Source organism: Dipodomys merriami, unplaced genomic scaffold, assembly GCF_024711535.1.
Source record: "Dipodomys merriami isolate MVZ:Mamm:240054 unplaced genomic scaffold, mDipMer1.0.p SCAF_5, whole genome shotgun sequence".
Taxonomy (NCBI): Eukaryota; Metazoa; Chordata; class Mammalia; order Rodentia; family Heteromyidae; genus Dipodomys; species Dipodomys merriami.
This window is the reverse complement of record NW_027206068.1, coordinates 34223989-34237154: the sequence shown is the minus strand read 5'-3', so window position 1 is coordinate 34237154 and position 13166 is coordinate 34223989. Positions and strand designations below refer to the sequence as shown.

General features: G+C 36.7%; 1 protein-coding gene across 1 annotated transcript in view; it reads left to right on the top strand.

Moving 5' to 3' along the window:
• Window positions 1–13166, top strand: part of Sema3e (semaphorin 3E) — a 208043-nt gene that overhangs the window by 125057 nt on the left and 69820 nt on the right. Inside the window, exon 4 of the mRNA XM_069996369.1 lies at window positions 2251–2370. Within this exon, the coding sequence (XP_069852470.1) occupies window positions 2251–2370 (120 nt within the window). The remainder of the gene's footprint in view (window positions 1–2250; window positions 2371–13166) is intronic.

The following is a 13166-nucleotide window of genomic DNA, read 5'->3' as shown; positions in this document are numbered from 1 at the left end:
AAAATGAACTTATCCCTTTTCACACTCAGGAAAAAAAAAACACCATGTAAATGAGTAACATGCATCATATCAATCCCTTATTCTCTGGAGCAATTGGGTGACCGCCAAGGAATGAGTCAACACATTCTTACTGCCTTAGCCCACAGCATGATGCTGACTAATTGAACATACTCTTAGGCCATGTCAACTAAGCCAAAATGAGGTCTAATTGGTTCACTGAATATATAACAGTATATCACCCTAGGGAAGGCAATTGTTTACAACAATGTGAGAGCTAATATTTCCATCATGCCTGGATTATCTGATTCTAGCAATGCTATATGGCTCATCCAACCAAATGTTACAGGATGAGGAAACTGAATAAATATATCTGGATGTCCTGGATAATTGACTCAGTAATTCATTCTTCATTCTTGACAATGGCAAGATAGCCTATGAATTACTCCACAGAGAATCTGCTGGACCATCCTAACATGAGAGACCTGACACACAGAGTCTCTCAATCTCCGCTTTTACAACTTAACAATTTGCTTAACATTGCATTATTAATTTCTAAGTGATTAAAAGTTTATTAATTACTTCATAATTTATTTTTGGTGAAAAGAACAATGCCTAACTTGTAGAGGGCATTTGCTAGAATTAATTTGACCTGGTTGATTTTGAAGCAATTTTAAACATTTTAAAAATAAAACTAACCTGGTGACTTTATTAAAACATGGTCCAGCATGTACTGTATATTATAAACTTTGTTTGATTAATAGGCAGACTATAACAATGTTTAAAAGAATAATACTGTCTTCAAAATCCTTCCAGGTAAAACCAAACAAACCTGACTTATTTTATAAATGGAATTTTCTTGAGTAACAGGCACACACATTCACTGTTTTGTCATCTTTGCACCAGACAGAGATGAGAACCTGCAAAAGAGGCCATATAGCCCACAAAGTAAATTCCTCTACAATACAATACAATGCTTTATGAAGAATATTGATCCTGACTGAAATCTTACAAAAATAACAAATTCACAATAACTTTACAATAAGATGCTATTCCTATTTAGATTTTTCTATTTATTGGAATTTTTTTCTAAAAGTGGTTTATGTGAATTTGTGCTTTTGAAGCTGTAAGTTTTACTTTCTCCAATGTCAAATTTTTGTAATAACCTATGTTCTGCATCTGTTTCTTTATGAATAAAAAACTTTTTTCCTATTTGTTAAGAAATGGAAAGACTTGGAAAAAATTATATTAAGTGAAGCAAGCCAGGCCTAAAGAAACATAGGTCCCATAGTTTCCCTTATTTGCAATGACTAGTTTATGTCTGAGACAAGCAAAACAGTCAGATAAGTTGATGTTAGGTGAAATGAACCCCAAGATAAGTATTCATATGTTTTTGCTTTCATGCAATTGTTTCTAACATATTTTTAAGATGATTTCTTTGTTGCTTTTTTTGTCCCTCCCCCACGGTATAACCCCTGCTCTCACTGTATTTGATGTTGGTATAATTTGTGCAGGGGAAGGGCAAAACAAATCGTTTAAATAGGGATACAGGTGGACCCATTGCAACAATGAAATGTATAAGTCGTTATGTCGAAAACAAACTTCACAACTTTGGGGGTGTGGGGAGGCGGGAGGGAGTATTAGGGACACACGGGGCGAGGGGGGGGTGGGGGGGCGAGGAGACATAGGAAGGGATGGGAAGGGGAAACAACGGAGGAGGCAACAATGCTTGATAAGAAATGTATTCATCATCTTGTCCATGTAATTGTAACCCCTCTATATGGTATTTTCACAAAAAAAAGAAATTCAAATTATAATTAGAAAAAATAACCTTTTTTCCTATATATTCATTTTATTATTTAATACCTATTCATTTTTTATTCTGAGCTTAAAAATAACAGTATTGGGAACAATTTAATTACATAAATGAAGATATTGTCCTGAAAATCTTTGTGCTTGAATATATTCCTGAACATTTAAAATGTTTAATTTTGCTCAAAAATGCAAGAAATTATTACTTCCATTATAAAATGTGAAGTACACTTCCCTGCTAACTAAAGTACATGAATGAGTCACCTCGATTTCTTCTTCCATAGACCCCTATTTCCTCTTCTTTCACTGCTCATGTTCCTCTAACTGAGAAAACTTACAGTGAAAAGCAAGCTTTCTAGGATTAGGGAAAGTATAAAGAGAGTGGTATGGCTATATCTTGTTATGTGCTAATCAGTCCCTTTTATTTGGATCCTGCTTTAGAGTGAATGTGTAAACTATGTCCGGGTTTTGCATCACTACAACAGGACACATCTTCTCACCTGTGGTACTGGAGCTTTTGATCCACTTTGTACCTTCATCAGAGTTAGGAACCATTTGCAGGTAAGACAGTTCCATGCTCTACTATGAAGAAAATTGATGCTTGGAATATCTTTTACAGGACAATAAAGTGGGGGCATTTCTTCTCAAGAAAGAAGAAAGCATTTTTGATGTACTGATTTAGTTTGCTTGCGATAAGCTGATCTCTTGGGACCTTTATAACTTCACAGCTCTAAATCTGAAAACTGAGTACATTTCTACATACTTATTCACAAAATGATCTTACTTGCATAATCTTTCCATCTAAAAGCATTTTTTTAACATTACAATGTTTTAAATATTGTGTTTTTACTATTTTATTGTCATCTATGCAACTTGCAATATGTGTTTACAAAGACAAATAGGTAAATATATACATATATACATATTACATAAAATTGTTATAAATAAAATGACACATGTAATATTTAAACAAAGAACATGCAAAAAATTGATACTATAATTGTGTTGACCTATTGTGAGGTAGGATCACAGACAAGGGAAGGATTTTTAATTTATTAAAGACAGATAGGATAAATCTGTACACTTCTTTCTCTAAGACTTTACCACTAGACAATATGGTATTATAAGGTAATGGATGCAAATTCCACCTGAATTATGCTATGTATGTTTGAGAAGTAGATTCAAGGTTAGCACTCGAAACTAGTCTTAAAACCTGGATAAGTGCAGGGCACCAGTGGCTCACGCCTGTAATCCTAGCTACTCAGGAGGCTGAGATCTGAGGATCGCGGTTCAAAGCCAGCCTGGAGAAGAAAGTCCGTGAAACATTTATCTCCAACAAATCAAGAGAAAACCAGAAATGTTGCTGTAGTTCAAGTGATAGAACACTAGCCTTGAGCTGAAGAGCTGAGGGACAGCGCTCAGGCCCAGAGTTCAAGCCCCATGACCAAAAACAACAATGACCAACAACAACAAGAACAAAAAAAAACAAAAACAAAAACACCTTGGTGAACTCTCAGCTCTTGTTGATTTTATACACACTTGGAAGCACTTTATATCACAATGCAGTATATGAAACATATAAAGTAATATTCAGATCTCAGGAATGTTAATTTTCATTTAAGTTAGAAGGTAGCATCCAACATTCATATGTTCTGATTAAAATAGAGAACTGTATTTCATACCTAAGTAGGTGTACATACCCACCAATAAAAGAGCATAGTGACTGCCAAGTATGGCTAACAACCACATGTAAAAATAATCATTTACCACCAAAAATCATTTCTGATATTTGTTGTACTAGTTAACATTCAGATGTAAACATAATCAGGAATATTGAAATATATATATATATATATACATACATACATACATATACCTTTAGAGAACACCTCTGAATAGGGCACGTCAGCTGGTAACTGTCCTTACAGGGAGTATTTTTCATTGGCTTATTTTAAATATTAATATAGCATCCTTCTGGTAGGTTAAAGTCAAGCAAATGCATCACAATGAACTGACTGAATCATTTCAAAGAAAGATTGAAAATAATATCATAGAAAAGGCTAGCATTAAGAATGTTTCTGTCATAGATTTTATTGATTCTGTGTATATTAAATCCTATTGTGAGTATTGTACTTAGATATTCTAAATTATGTATTTTCAAACTGCTAGTTTATATTGTATTTTGAAGCATGTTGATTTTACTTGGCTTGAGTCATACTCAAAAGTCTCTCACAACAGTAGCCAATCTTTTAACTTTCAAAGCTGTGTCGTGCTTGCATGTATAATTAAATATAGCCGAGTATTTAGGAAATAACCTATATACAGACAGACTTCAGGGTGCCTACATCTATGTTTAGATATCTTCCCTTATTTTTCAGCTGATCTGACCTGTAAGTCTTTGTTCTCTTTCCTTTCCCAGGCAGTAAGTACTTAACTTTCTCCTTAAGTTCTAGTCATTCCTCTCCACAGACTTGGGGAGTTCTCCCCCTGAAAAACACTTCAGTTATTCTTAACTAATCTTCAGTGCATTGAAATAGTTACATTTAAGATTTTTTCCCTCATACTTTAATCACTGTTTGTGAAAGAGTTAATACAAGTCTAATATAGCTGCACTACCATTAGCAGAATGAAATGGGTTTTAGCTTAAAATGATATTGAATATTACGGGACATTTAATTCTAAGTATTAAAAATGAATGGGATACTTGAACCATGTTAGAATTTTGATATGATTTTTTATCATTTAAATAATATCTTATATAATTACTTAAATATTAAATCTGACTTGCATACGTTGAGAGATCATGAGGGTATTTAATCATTTTGCAATAGCAATGCCAAACAAGTATGAAACTGAAGTGAGAAGCTACTCTGGATGGGAGCACACACAGCTTACTATTTGATCAGACATTACATATAAAAGGGAATTAAAACCAGTTCCAGCGTTATTTCTTGTTGATTGAGAAGAAATGCATTCTGAAAAAGGAAGCTATGCAAGCAGAGTAGGCTTTTGGTGGAACGGAAGGTTCCCGGTCCCATGTGCAGTTGCTGGAAAGATTCAGTGTGGAGTCAGTGTAGATTCAATTATTGAGTTCTGATGGGATGAGTGATGGTCTCCTGTGAAGGTCTCTCCACTCTCTCACCTCTAAGATGTGTGAGAGAGTACTATCACATCTCGCTTTGCTTTCTCCCTCTCACTGTCTCAAAATAACTTGGAGAATGCCATTATTTAGGTGCTAGGAAAACGCCTCAGGAGTTATCAATGTAAGTACATTGAACACAGAGAGACAGAGAGAGGTTGCAATAAAATTATTACAAATCCAGAATCATACTTATAAAAGGGAAATGAAGTTTTAAAATATTAGGTACTAGAGAGAGATCTACAGACAGCCATAGAGCACTTGTTTGCCTAAGAGGATGAGTGAATAGAAGATTAAGACATGGTTGAATATGATAAACTACTGGAATAAAACTGTTTTATCTGTTTTAATAAATTCATTAAGGAAAAGGGTTTGGATGAGAGAATATTTTTTGTTTGTATAGATTCAGAAAACTTCAATTGTTTATTATAGGATAAGACAGAAAAGACTGTTTGCCCTCTTGGAGACATGGAGGGCTCAGTAGTGAGCAAATTTTCCAGAAAGGGAAACATAGGATCTTCAAGGGAAATGACTTTTGGACAGATGGATACAAAGGGTTATTTCTTAAGAGAGAGAGAGACTTCAAGTCAGGAGACTAGATTGGATACTATCTCTGTCTCTTTGTGTATGTGTCTCTCTCTTTCTCTTTCTATCTGTCTGTCTCTGTCTTTGTCTATGTCTCTCTGTCTTTGTCTATGTCTCTCTGTCTCTGTCTCTGTCTTTCTCTCTCTGTCTCTGTCTCTGTCTTTCTTTCTCTCTCTGTCTCTGTCTCTGTCTTTCTTCTCTCTCTCTCTCTCTCTCTCTCTCTCTCTCTCTCTCTCTCTCTCTCTCTCTCTCTCTCTCTCTCTCTCTCTCTCTCTCTCTCTCTCTCTCTCTCTGTTCATCTGGCAGTGACTCCCTTCCCCATAATCTGGATTTTTAGTCCTGACTCTTTTTATACTTTTCCTGGACAAATCTGCATTCTATTCCTGGCTATTTCTTCTGGGAATGAATCTTGACTTATTAATTTTGAGAATTCATCCTTTCCCCAGACCCTTGAAATCACCCAGAGATAGAATCAGTAGATCTCCCTGCAGCATGAAGACCCTCATTTAAGAAGACAGGGTGTCTGGGTTGATTCCATATCTTAGCTATGGTTAATAATGCTGCAATAAACATAGTTGTGCTGGTTTTGCCTTGTTTGTGACCGTTTGGGTAAATGCCCAAAAGTGGGATTGCTGGGTCATAGAGGAGCTCTATGTGGAGTCTTTTGAGGAACCTCCAAAGTGGTTGAACAAGTTTACACGCCCACCAATAATGCAGTAGCATTTTGGCCACATCCCCTCCAGCATCTGTTATTAGATTTCTTGATTATAGCCATTCTAACTGGAGTGAGGTGCAATCTCAATGTTGTTTTGATGTGCATTACTTTTATGGCAAGAGAAGCTGAGCATTTCTTCCTGTGTCTACTGGCCATTTTTATTTCCTCTTCAGAGAAGTCGGGCGATTGTTTCTTTGAGATTTGTTGTTGGGGGATTTAATTTTTTGAGTTCTAAGTATATTTTAGATATGAGACCCTCTCTCTGTACATTATGTTTACAATAAAAATATACATTAAAAAAAGAAGACAGGGTGGTCAGAGAAATACCAGGGTTCTGGTATATTATATGTGAGCTAAATGTGCACCAAGATGGGCCAGGTGGAGAAAGGAAGAGTCTAACTTGTCAAATTACACAGATGGAATACAGATATGAAAATCAAGCTCTCACGCTGTCTTAGGCATGTACAATTTGAACCATGAGAAAGAGGTGGTCAGTCAATTGTGCCCAGAGAAAGAGAAATAGCTAATCAGCACAATCCCTTCTACCCAGTAAAAACATTTTCTCATTTCTCCCATGTCCGTGTATCATAGTCACTATGCCCTCTTCTCTCTAGTGGTATCCATGGCTTAATAAACCTTGCATTATCTTATTTTCTTGCCATGGTAAATCATTTTACCAACACATAGCATAAGTCTGAAACATTCACAACTTACATTTTTAATTTCTACTTTAAAATGGTGCTTCACTGTCAATGATCACATGGGAATTTGAGTCTTCTTGTGTGAAAACTGGTTTTTTTATATTGTAAAGATACTGTACAAGGTAGTGAATACGTTGAGCATTGTCGCCTCTTCCTTTGTTTTCCCCCTACCATCCCTTCCCTCACCATCTCCTCAACTCCTCCCCTTCCCCAAGTTGTGAAGTTTGTTTTCAACATACTTCTGCTTCCTCTTGTGAGATTCCATTACTCTATGTTGCTTCTAAGTCCGTAAGTTTTCTACATAAGCTTTTATTTGGGGGCTTCTAGAGATGCACTGAGAAGCAGTTTTGCAATAGACCTTGTTGGTGAGATTTCATTTCATCTGCCTAATTGATCCTTCTGGATTTACAGAGAAATTTCTGTGAGGCGAAATGCGTGCCTCTGCCGATGCCCTCTCAAAAGTCTTAAAATACTTTCTTAGAGAATAAAATGCTATACAAACACAAAACATTCCACATGCAAAAGTATGTCTACCTATAGTTTGACTCATGTCTCCGAGAAGGTGGAAATTATTCAGGGAATGTGGAGTTCACTCGATCAAAAGCAGAGGTAGAGAACCAGAAGAGGCCTTGGAATTCCTGAAAATTAAAATAGCTTCCATGACTTAATTGTTATCTATTAGAACATAAGGACTTGTGCTAGATTTCTATGTTGCATAGAAATTACCATAAATAACTACTTAAGACAAGTATTTAAAATAGCCACTTGAGGCAATGTGTTTATTATCTCATAGATCTGAGCACCCAGTATACAGGCACTGCTTAATTGGCTTTGAAACTAAAGATCTTCCAAGGTTGAATTCAAGGTGTTACCTGGATGGTGATCTTTCTGGACCTTACAATCACATTCATAGCATGACAACATATTCTTTTTCTTTTTCTTTTTCTTTTTTTTGGTCGGTTGTGGGGCTTGAACTCTGGGCCTGGGCGCTGTCCCTGCGCTCTTCAGCTCATGGCAAGCTCTCTACCGCTTGAGCCACAGCACACTTCTGGTTTTCTAGTGCTTTATTGGAGATAAGAGTCTCACAGATGTTCCTGCCCGAGCTGACTTTGAACCACGATCCTCAGATCTCAGCCTCCTGAGTAGCAAGGATTACAGGCGTGAGCTACCAGTGTCGGGCTTGACAACATATTCTTGAAGAGTATTGAGGGCATTATTCCAGTTGACCAAGAGGAAATCCTATTATATGAATGAACTACATAACTTATAATAACTCATATGTTATAAAACATAAATTTCAAAATCATGACTGTCTCATCTCCTCTACTATGTAAAGTATTATAACCTAGGGAGAAATGCCCAACCATTTCACAGGACTACAGGAATTGTTAAGTAATCTCCCTGGGCCTGGAAATCTTGGTTGCTGATACCTCTGTCTATCAGGTACTTATTCCTATATCTTAATATAAGATAGGAATGTCCTATTAATATGAATACTTTTTAAAGATGTGTCTGGAGGAGATAGGGCAGAGCTAAAGAGTGAAGAATCAGAAAAAAATTGGGGTGAAAATGTTAAGGGATGACACAGATCAAGATGCATTGTATACATGAATTGTTTTGTAAAATGGCAAAGATTCAAAACATAATCTAAAAAGTAAGATAAGTGAGGGGAAGAGGAAGGTTTGAAGGAGTAGGTAAGAATGTTAGGGATAACAATGATCAAGGGGTACTGTATTCGTAAACTGTTTTGTTGAATGGCAACTCTTTTATTCAACTACTTAAAGATAATAAAAATATTCAAAAAATATATCCTAGCAGCAGGAGGGAGTAACAAAGTTCAACAAGAAAAATAGTCATTTGCATTTCTTTTATGGCTAGGGATGTTGAACATTTCTTCATGTGTCTATTGGCCATCCTTCTTTCTTCTTCAGAGAAGTTTCTCTTTAAGTCTTTCGCCCACTTATTTATTGGGCAGTTGTTTCTTTGAGGATTTGTTGTTGGGGGGTTTTAATTTTTTGAGTTCCAAGTATATTTTAGATATGAGACCCTTGTCTGTTGTATGGCTAGTAAAGATCTTCTCCCAATCCATGGGCTTTCTATTGATCTTGCTAGCTATGTCATTTGCCCTGCAGAAGCTCTGCAACTTTATGCAATCCCATTTGTCCAACCTTTCTTTGATTTGTTGTGTTTCCAGGTCTCTATTCAGAAAATTTCGGCCTGAGCCAAGGAGACCTAGGGTTTCTCCTATTCCATCCTGTAATGTTTTCAGAGTGTCTGCTTTGACTTCAAGGTCACCTCACTCCAGTTAGAATGGCAAAAATCAAGAACTCTAACAACAACAGATGCTGGAGGGGATGTGGACAGAAAGGAACCTTACTTCATTGTTGGTGGGAATGTAAACTTGTTCAACCACTTTGGAAAGCAGTACGGAGGTTCCTCAAAAGACTTCACATAGAACTCCCCTATGACCCAGCAATCCCACTTTTGGGCATTTACCCAAATGTTTACAAACAAGACCACACTAAAGCTACCAGCACAACTATGTTTATTGCAGCATTATTTACCATAGCTAAGATATGGAACCAACCCAGATGCCCCTCAGTAGATGAATGGATCAAGAAAATGTGGTATATATACACAATGGAATTCTATGCCTCCATCAGAAAGAATGACATTGCCCCATTTGTTAGGAAATGGAAAAAGTTGGAAAAAATTATATTAAGTGAAGTAAGCCAGGCCCAAAGAAACATAGGTCCCATGGTTTCCCTTATTTTTAATATCTAGTAGATGTAGGAGTCAAGTGGAAAAGGTCAGATAATGTGATGTCAGGAAAATAAACCCTTAGATATGTATTTAATGTTTTTTTGCTTTTATGCATGTGTTTCTAACGCATTTATAAGATTATCTCTTTGTTGCTTTGTATGTCCCTCCCCCACAGTATAACCCCTGCTTTCACTATATTTGATGTAAGTATAACTTGTGGAGGAGATGGGGAAAAACCAGTTGTTTAAGGATACAGGTGGACCTGTTGCAACAATGAGAAGTACAAGTTGTCATGTCCAAAACGAGCTTTACAACATCGGTGTGGGGGGGGGAGGAGAAGGGGGGGGAAGGAGAAGGATTGGGATTGGGATTGGGGGGGAGGGGGGAAGCTGGGAAGGGATGTGAAGGGTAAACAAAGGAGGAGGCTGCAATGCTTGGTAAGAAATATACGCATTATCCTGCCCATGTAATTGTAACTCCTCTGTACAGTATGTTCACAAATAAAATAAAATTAAATTTTAAAAAAAGAAATGTACTCATTATCTTGCCCATGTAATTGTAACCCCTCTGTACAGTATGTTCACAATAAAAAAAATTTTAAAAAAAGAAAAAAAAAAGAGAAATACTCATTACCTTACTTGTGTAACTGTACCCCCTCTGTACATCTTTACAATAAAATAAAAATTTTAAAAATCCAGAAAAAAGTATTCATGAATAAGCAAATAAATAAATCATGAAAAAAATCATTCTTTTCTGAACTCTGTCCAAAAGAAGAAAAACACATTCTTCCATGCAAGTACCATAAAAATCGAGAATGTGTGTATGAGACATCTCTAGAACTTACATGCCCAAACATGGGGAAATTGGATCATCTACAAGGGCACATTATTTTTAATATAGACTGCTGTCATATTTTATAAATATAGAGTCTATTTTCTCAGTGTAGTTTTATTTAAAGTATATCTATATCACTTTTTAAATATGCAGACTAAATTAGCCATGCAAATGTATTTTGTACCAGTGAAAATTGAAAAATGAACTTTAGGATTTTTCAGCATGTGATTTTGATATAAATTTCCTCAAGTGTGTAAAGTAGCATCTTAGCAATTTAAGTTTGGATATTATTGGCTCAAAAATCATGAGGGTTATATGTGTACTTGTTATGAAGGATATCATTTACAGAAAATTCATGGTATAATTTATACATTGGTTGCATATATATTAGTGGTCCTGGGGCTTGAACTCAGAGCCACATACTTGCTAGTTAGGGTACCTACCACTCAGCCACACTCAGCTCTTTTAAAAAAAAATATTTTTATTGTAAAGATACTGTACAGAGCGGTTACAGTACATGAGCACTGTTACCCCCTCCTTTGTTTTTCTCCTACCATCCCTTCCCTCCCCAACCTCCCGAAGTTGTAAAATTCGTTTTCAACATAGTGTCTTGTACATTTCATTTCATACTGTTTATTTTGGAGAAGGCCTCACTTTAGCCAGCCATTCCTGGAAGATGATCCTCCTATTTTATAGTTCCCATCATATTGAGGATCACACTTGTGTGTCACCATGTTTTCCTTCTGCTGAGTTTCAGGGATTGTTTAATTTCCTCGCACACTTACCTGAGAGATAGACATGGAAATGTTTTGTAAATTAAAACCTAAACTTTTTAATGCTCTCATTTCAAACAACTAATCAGAAGGAAATGAGTATATTGTACAAAATCAGGTATAAGTTTTGTTTTGTTATCATCCTATGATAACAAAGCATATTTATAATGATATTTATATTTATATATCATCTCTATATATTCATATAGATTAAAGATATATCTAGCTATACAGATGAATATGTTTATATGAGCATATTATTGAGTAAGGAAATGTAATCGAGTTTAAGGACACTGAAAATAATGATAACTTGACAATAACACTATTTAAGTTAGGAGAACAGGAATGCTTTATTCACTAGAAAAGATATTAAAAGTCAAGTGTGGCCAAGTACTAGTGGCTCACACCTGTAATCCTAGCTACTGAGGAGGTTGAGATCTGAGAATCACAATTGGAAGGTAACTTGGGCAGAAATGTCCAGGAGACTCTTTTTTTTTTGGTCGGTCATGGGGCTTGAAATCTGGGCCTGGGCGCTGTCCCTCAGCTCTTCAGCTCAAGGCGAGCGCTCTACCACTTGAGCTACAGCGCCACTTCCGGTTTTCTGGTGGTTTATTGGAGATAGGAGTCTCACGGTCTCTCCTGCCCGGGCTGGCTTTGAACCGCGATCCTCATATCTCAGCCTCCTGAGTAGCTAGGATTACAGGCGTGAGCCACCAGCGCCCGGCGAGGAGACTCTTACCTTCAACTAACCACCAGAAAACTGGAAGTAAAGCTGTGGCAAAAAGTGGTAGAGGGCTAGCCTTGAGCACAAAAGCTTAAGACAGCACCCAGGCCCTGAGTTCAATCCCCATGACTGACCGCCCCCTCCAAAACAAGTCAAGTCTGAAAGAAAATTATCATATTAAAATACAAACTGTCAAACTGAAAAATATCAACAGCTTATATTAATAGAAAAAATGAGTAGACTTTCAAATCTCATATCAGAGCAGGGTTTATCATTTATGAATTAAGATAGGAAGATCTAAGTAGTAACCAATGTGTTTTAAAGAGAATACATCTTGTGCAGTCATTTTCTGTGCAGTCATTTTCTAAACTGTGGCTTCTGCTTTCCTAACTTGAAAACAGAAGATATTTTCAGTGCAGCTGGTAGAAAGGCGCTGTTATGATTCCTGGGAGCATTAAAAGGTAAGCATAACACCTTCCTCAGAAGCTTGCAAACTGTTACTTTTGTGAATTTTAAATCCCTAGGGTTATTGAAAATTGGCTCCGAATGGAGAGATTATTTTTTCCAACCTTACTCTCCTGCCAGTCGTGCTAGTGGGACTGGCTAAAGAAGGTTCTGATGGGAAGCAGTATGCCTTATGGTACGTTTTTGTTCCTGAGAATGATTACATTGAATGAAGCTATTAGGAAAGCAGATGCAGATGAATGCCACATATGGCTCAGTCCTTGGCACCCTCTCAGTGTGGGGTAACCAATGGGAAACCTTACTCTCGGCACCATGCTGTGAGCAAAAGCAATGCCAGAGAAAAATGGGGTGGTATTTGTGTTGCCCAACAGCTTTCCTGCTGGCCACTGGGAATTAGGGTTGAGAGGAGGCTTATGTTGACCTAGGACTGTGACTAAAGAACTAGCATGCCTAATCTACAAGTTACAGTGAGTAACTATAAGAATATTTTCCCACTAATAAAAATAAAGACATGGAAGAGGTTAATAAAACAAACAGTGAAATATTTCAATGCCAACCTTATGCCCACCTCTTCCAAGGGCATTTCTGACCCTGACTTGGTGGATTTGCACTCAAGACATCTCATGGACATTTACACACACATACATATACATATGTT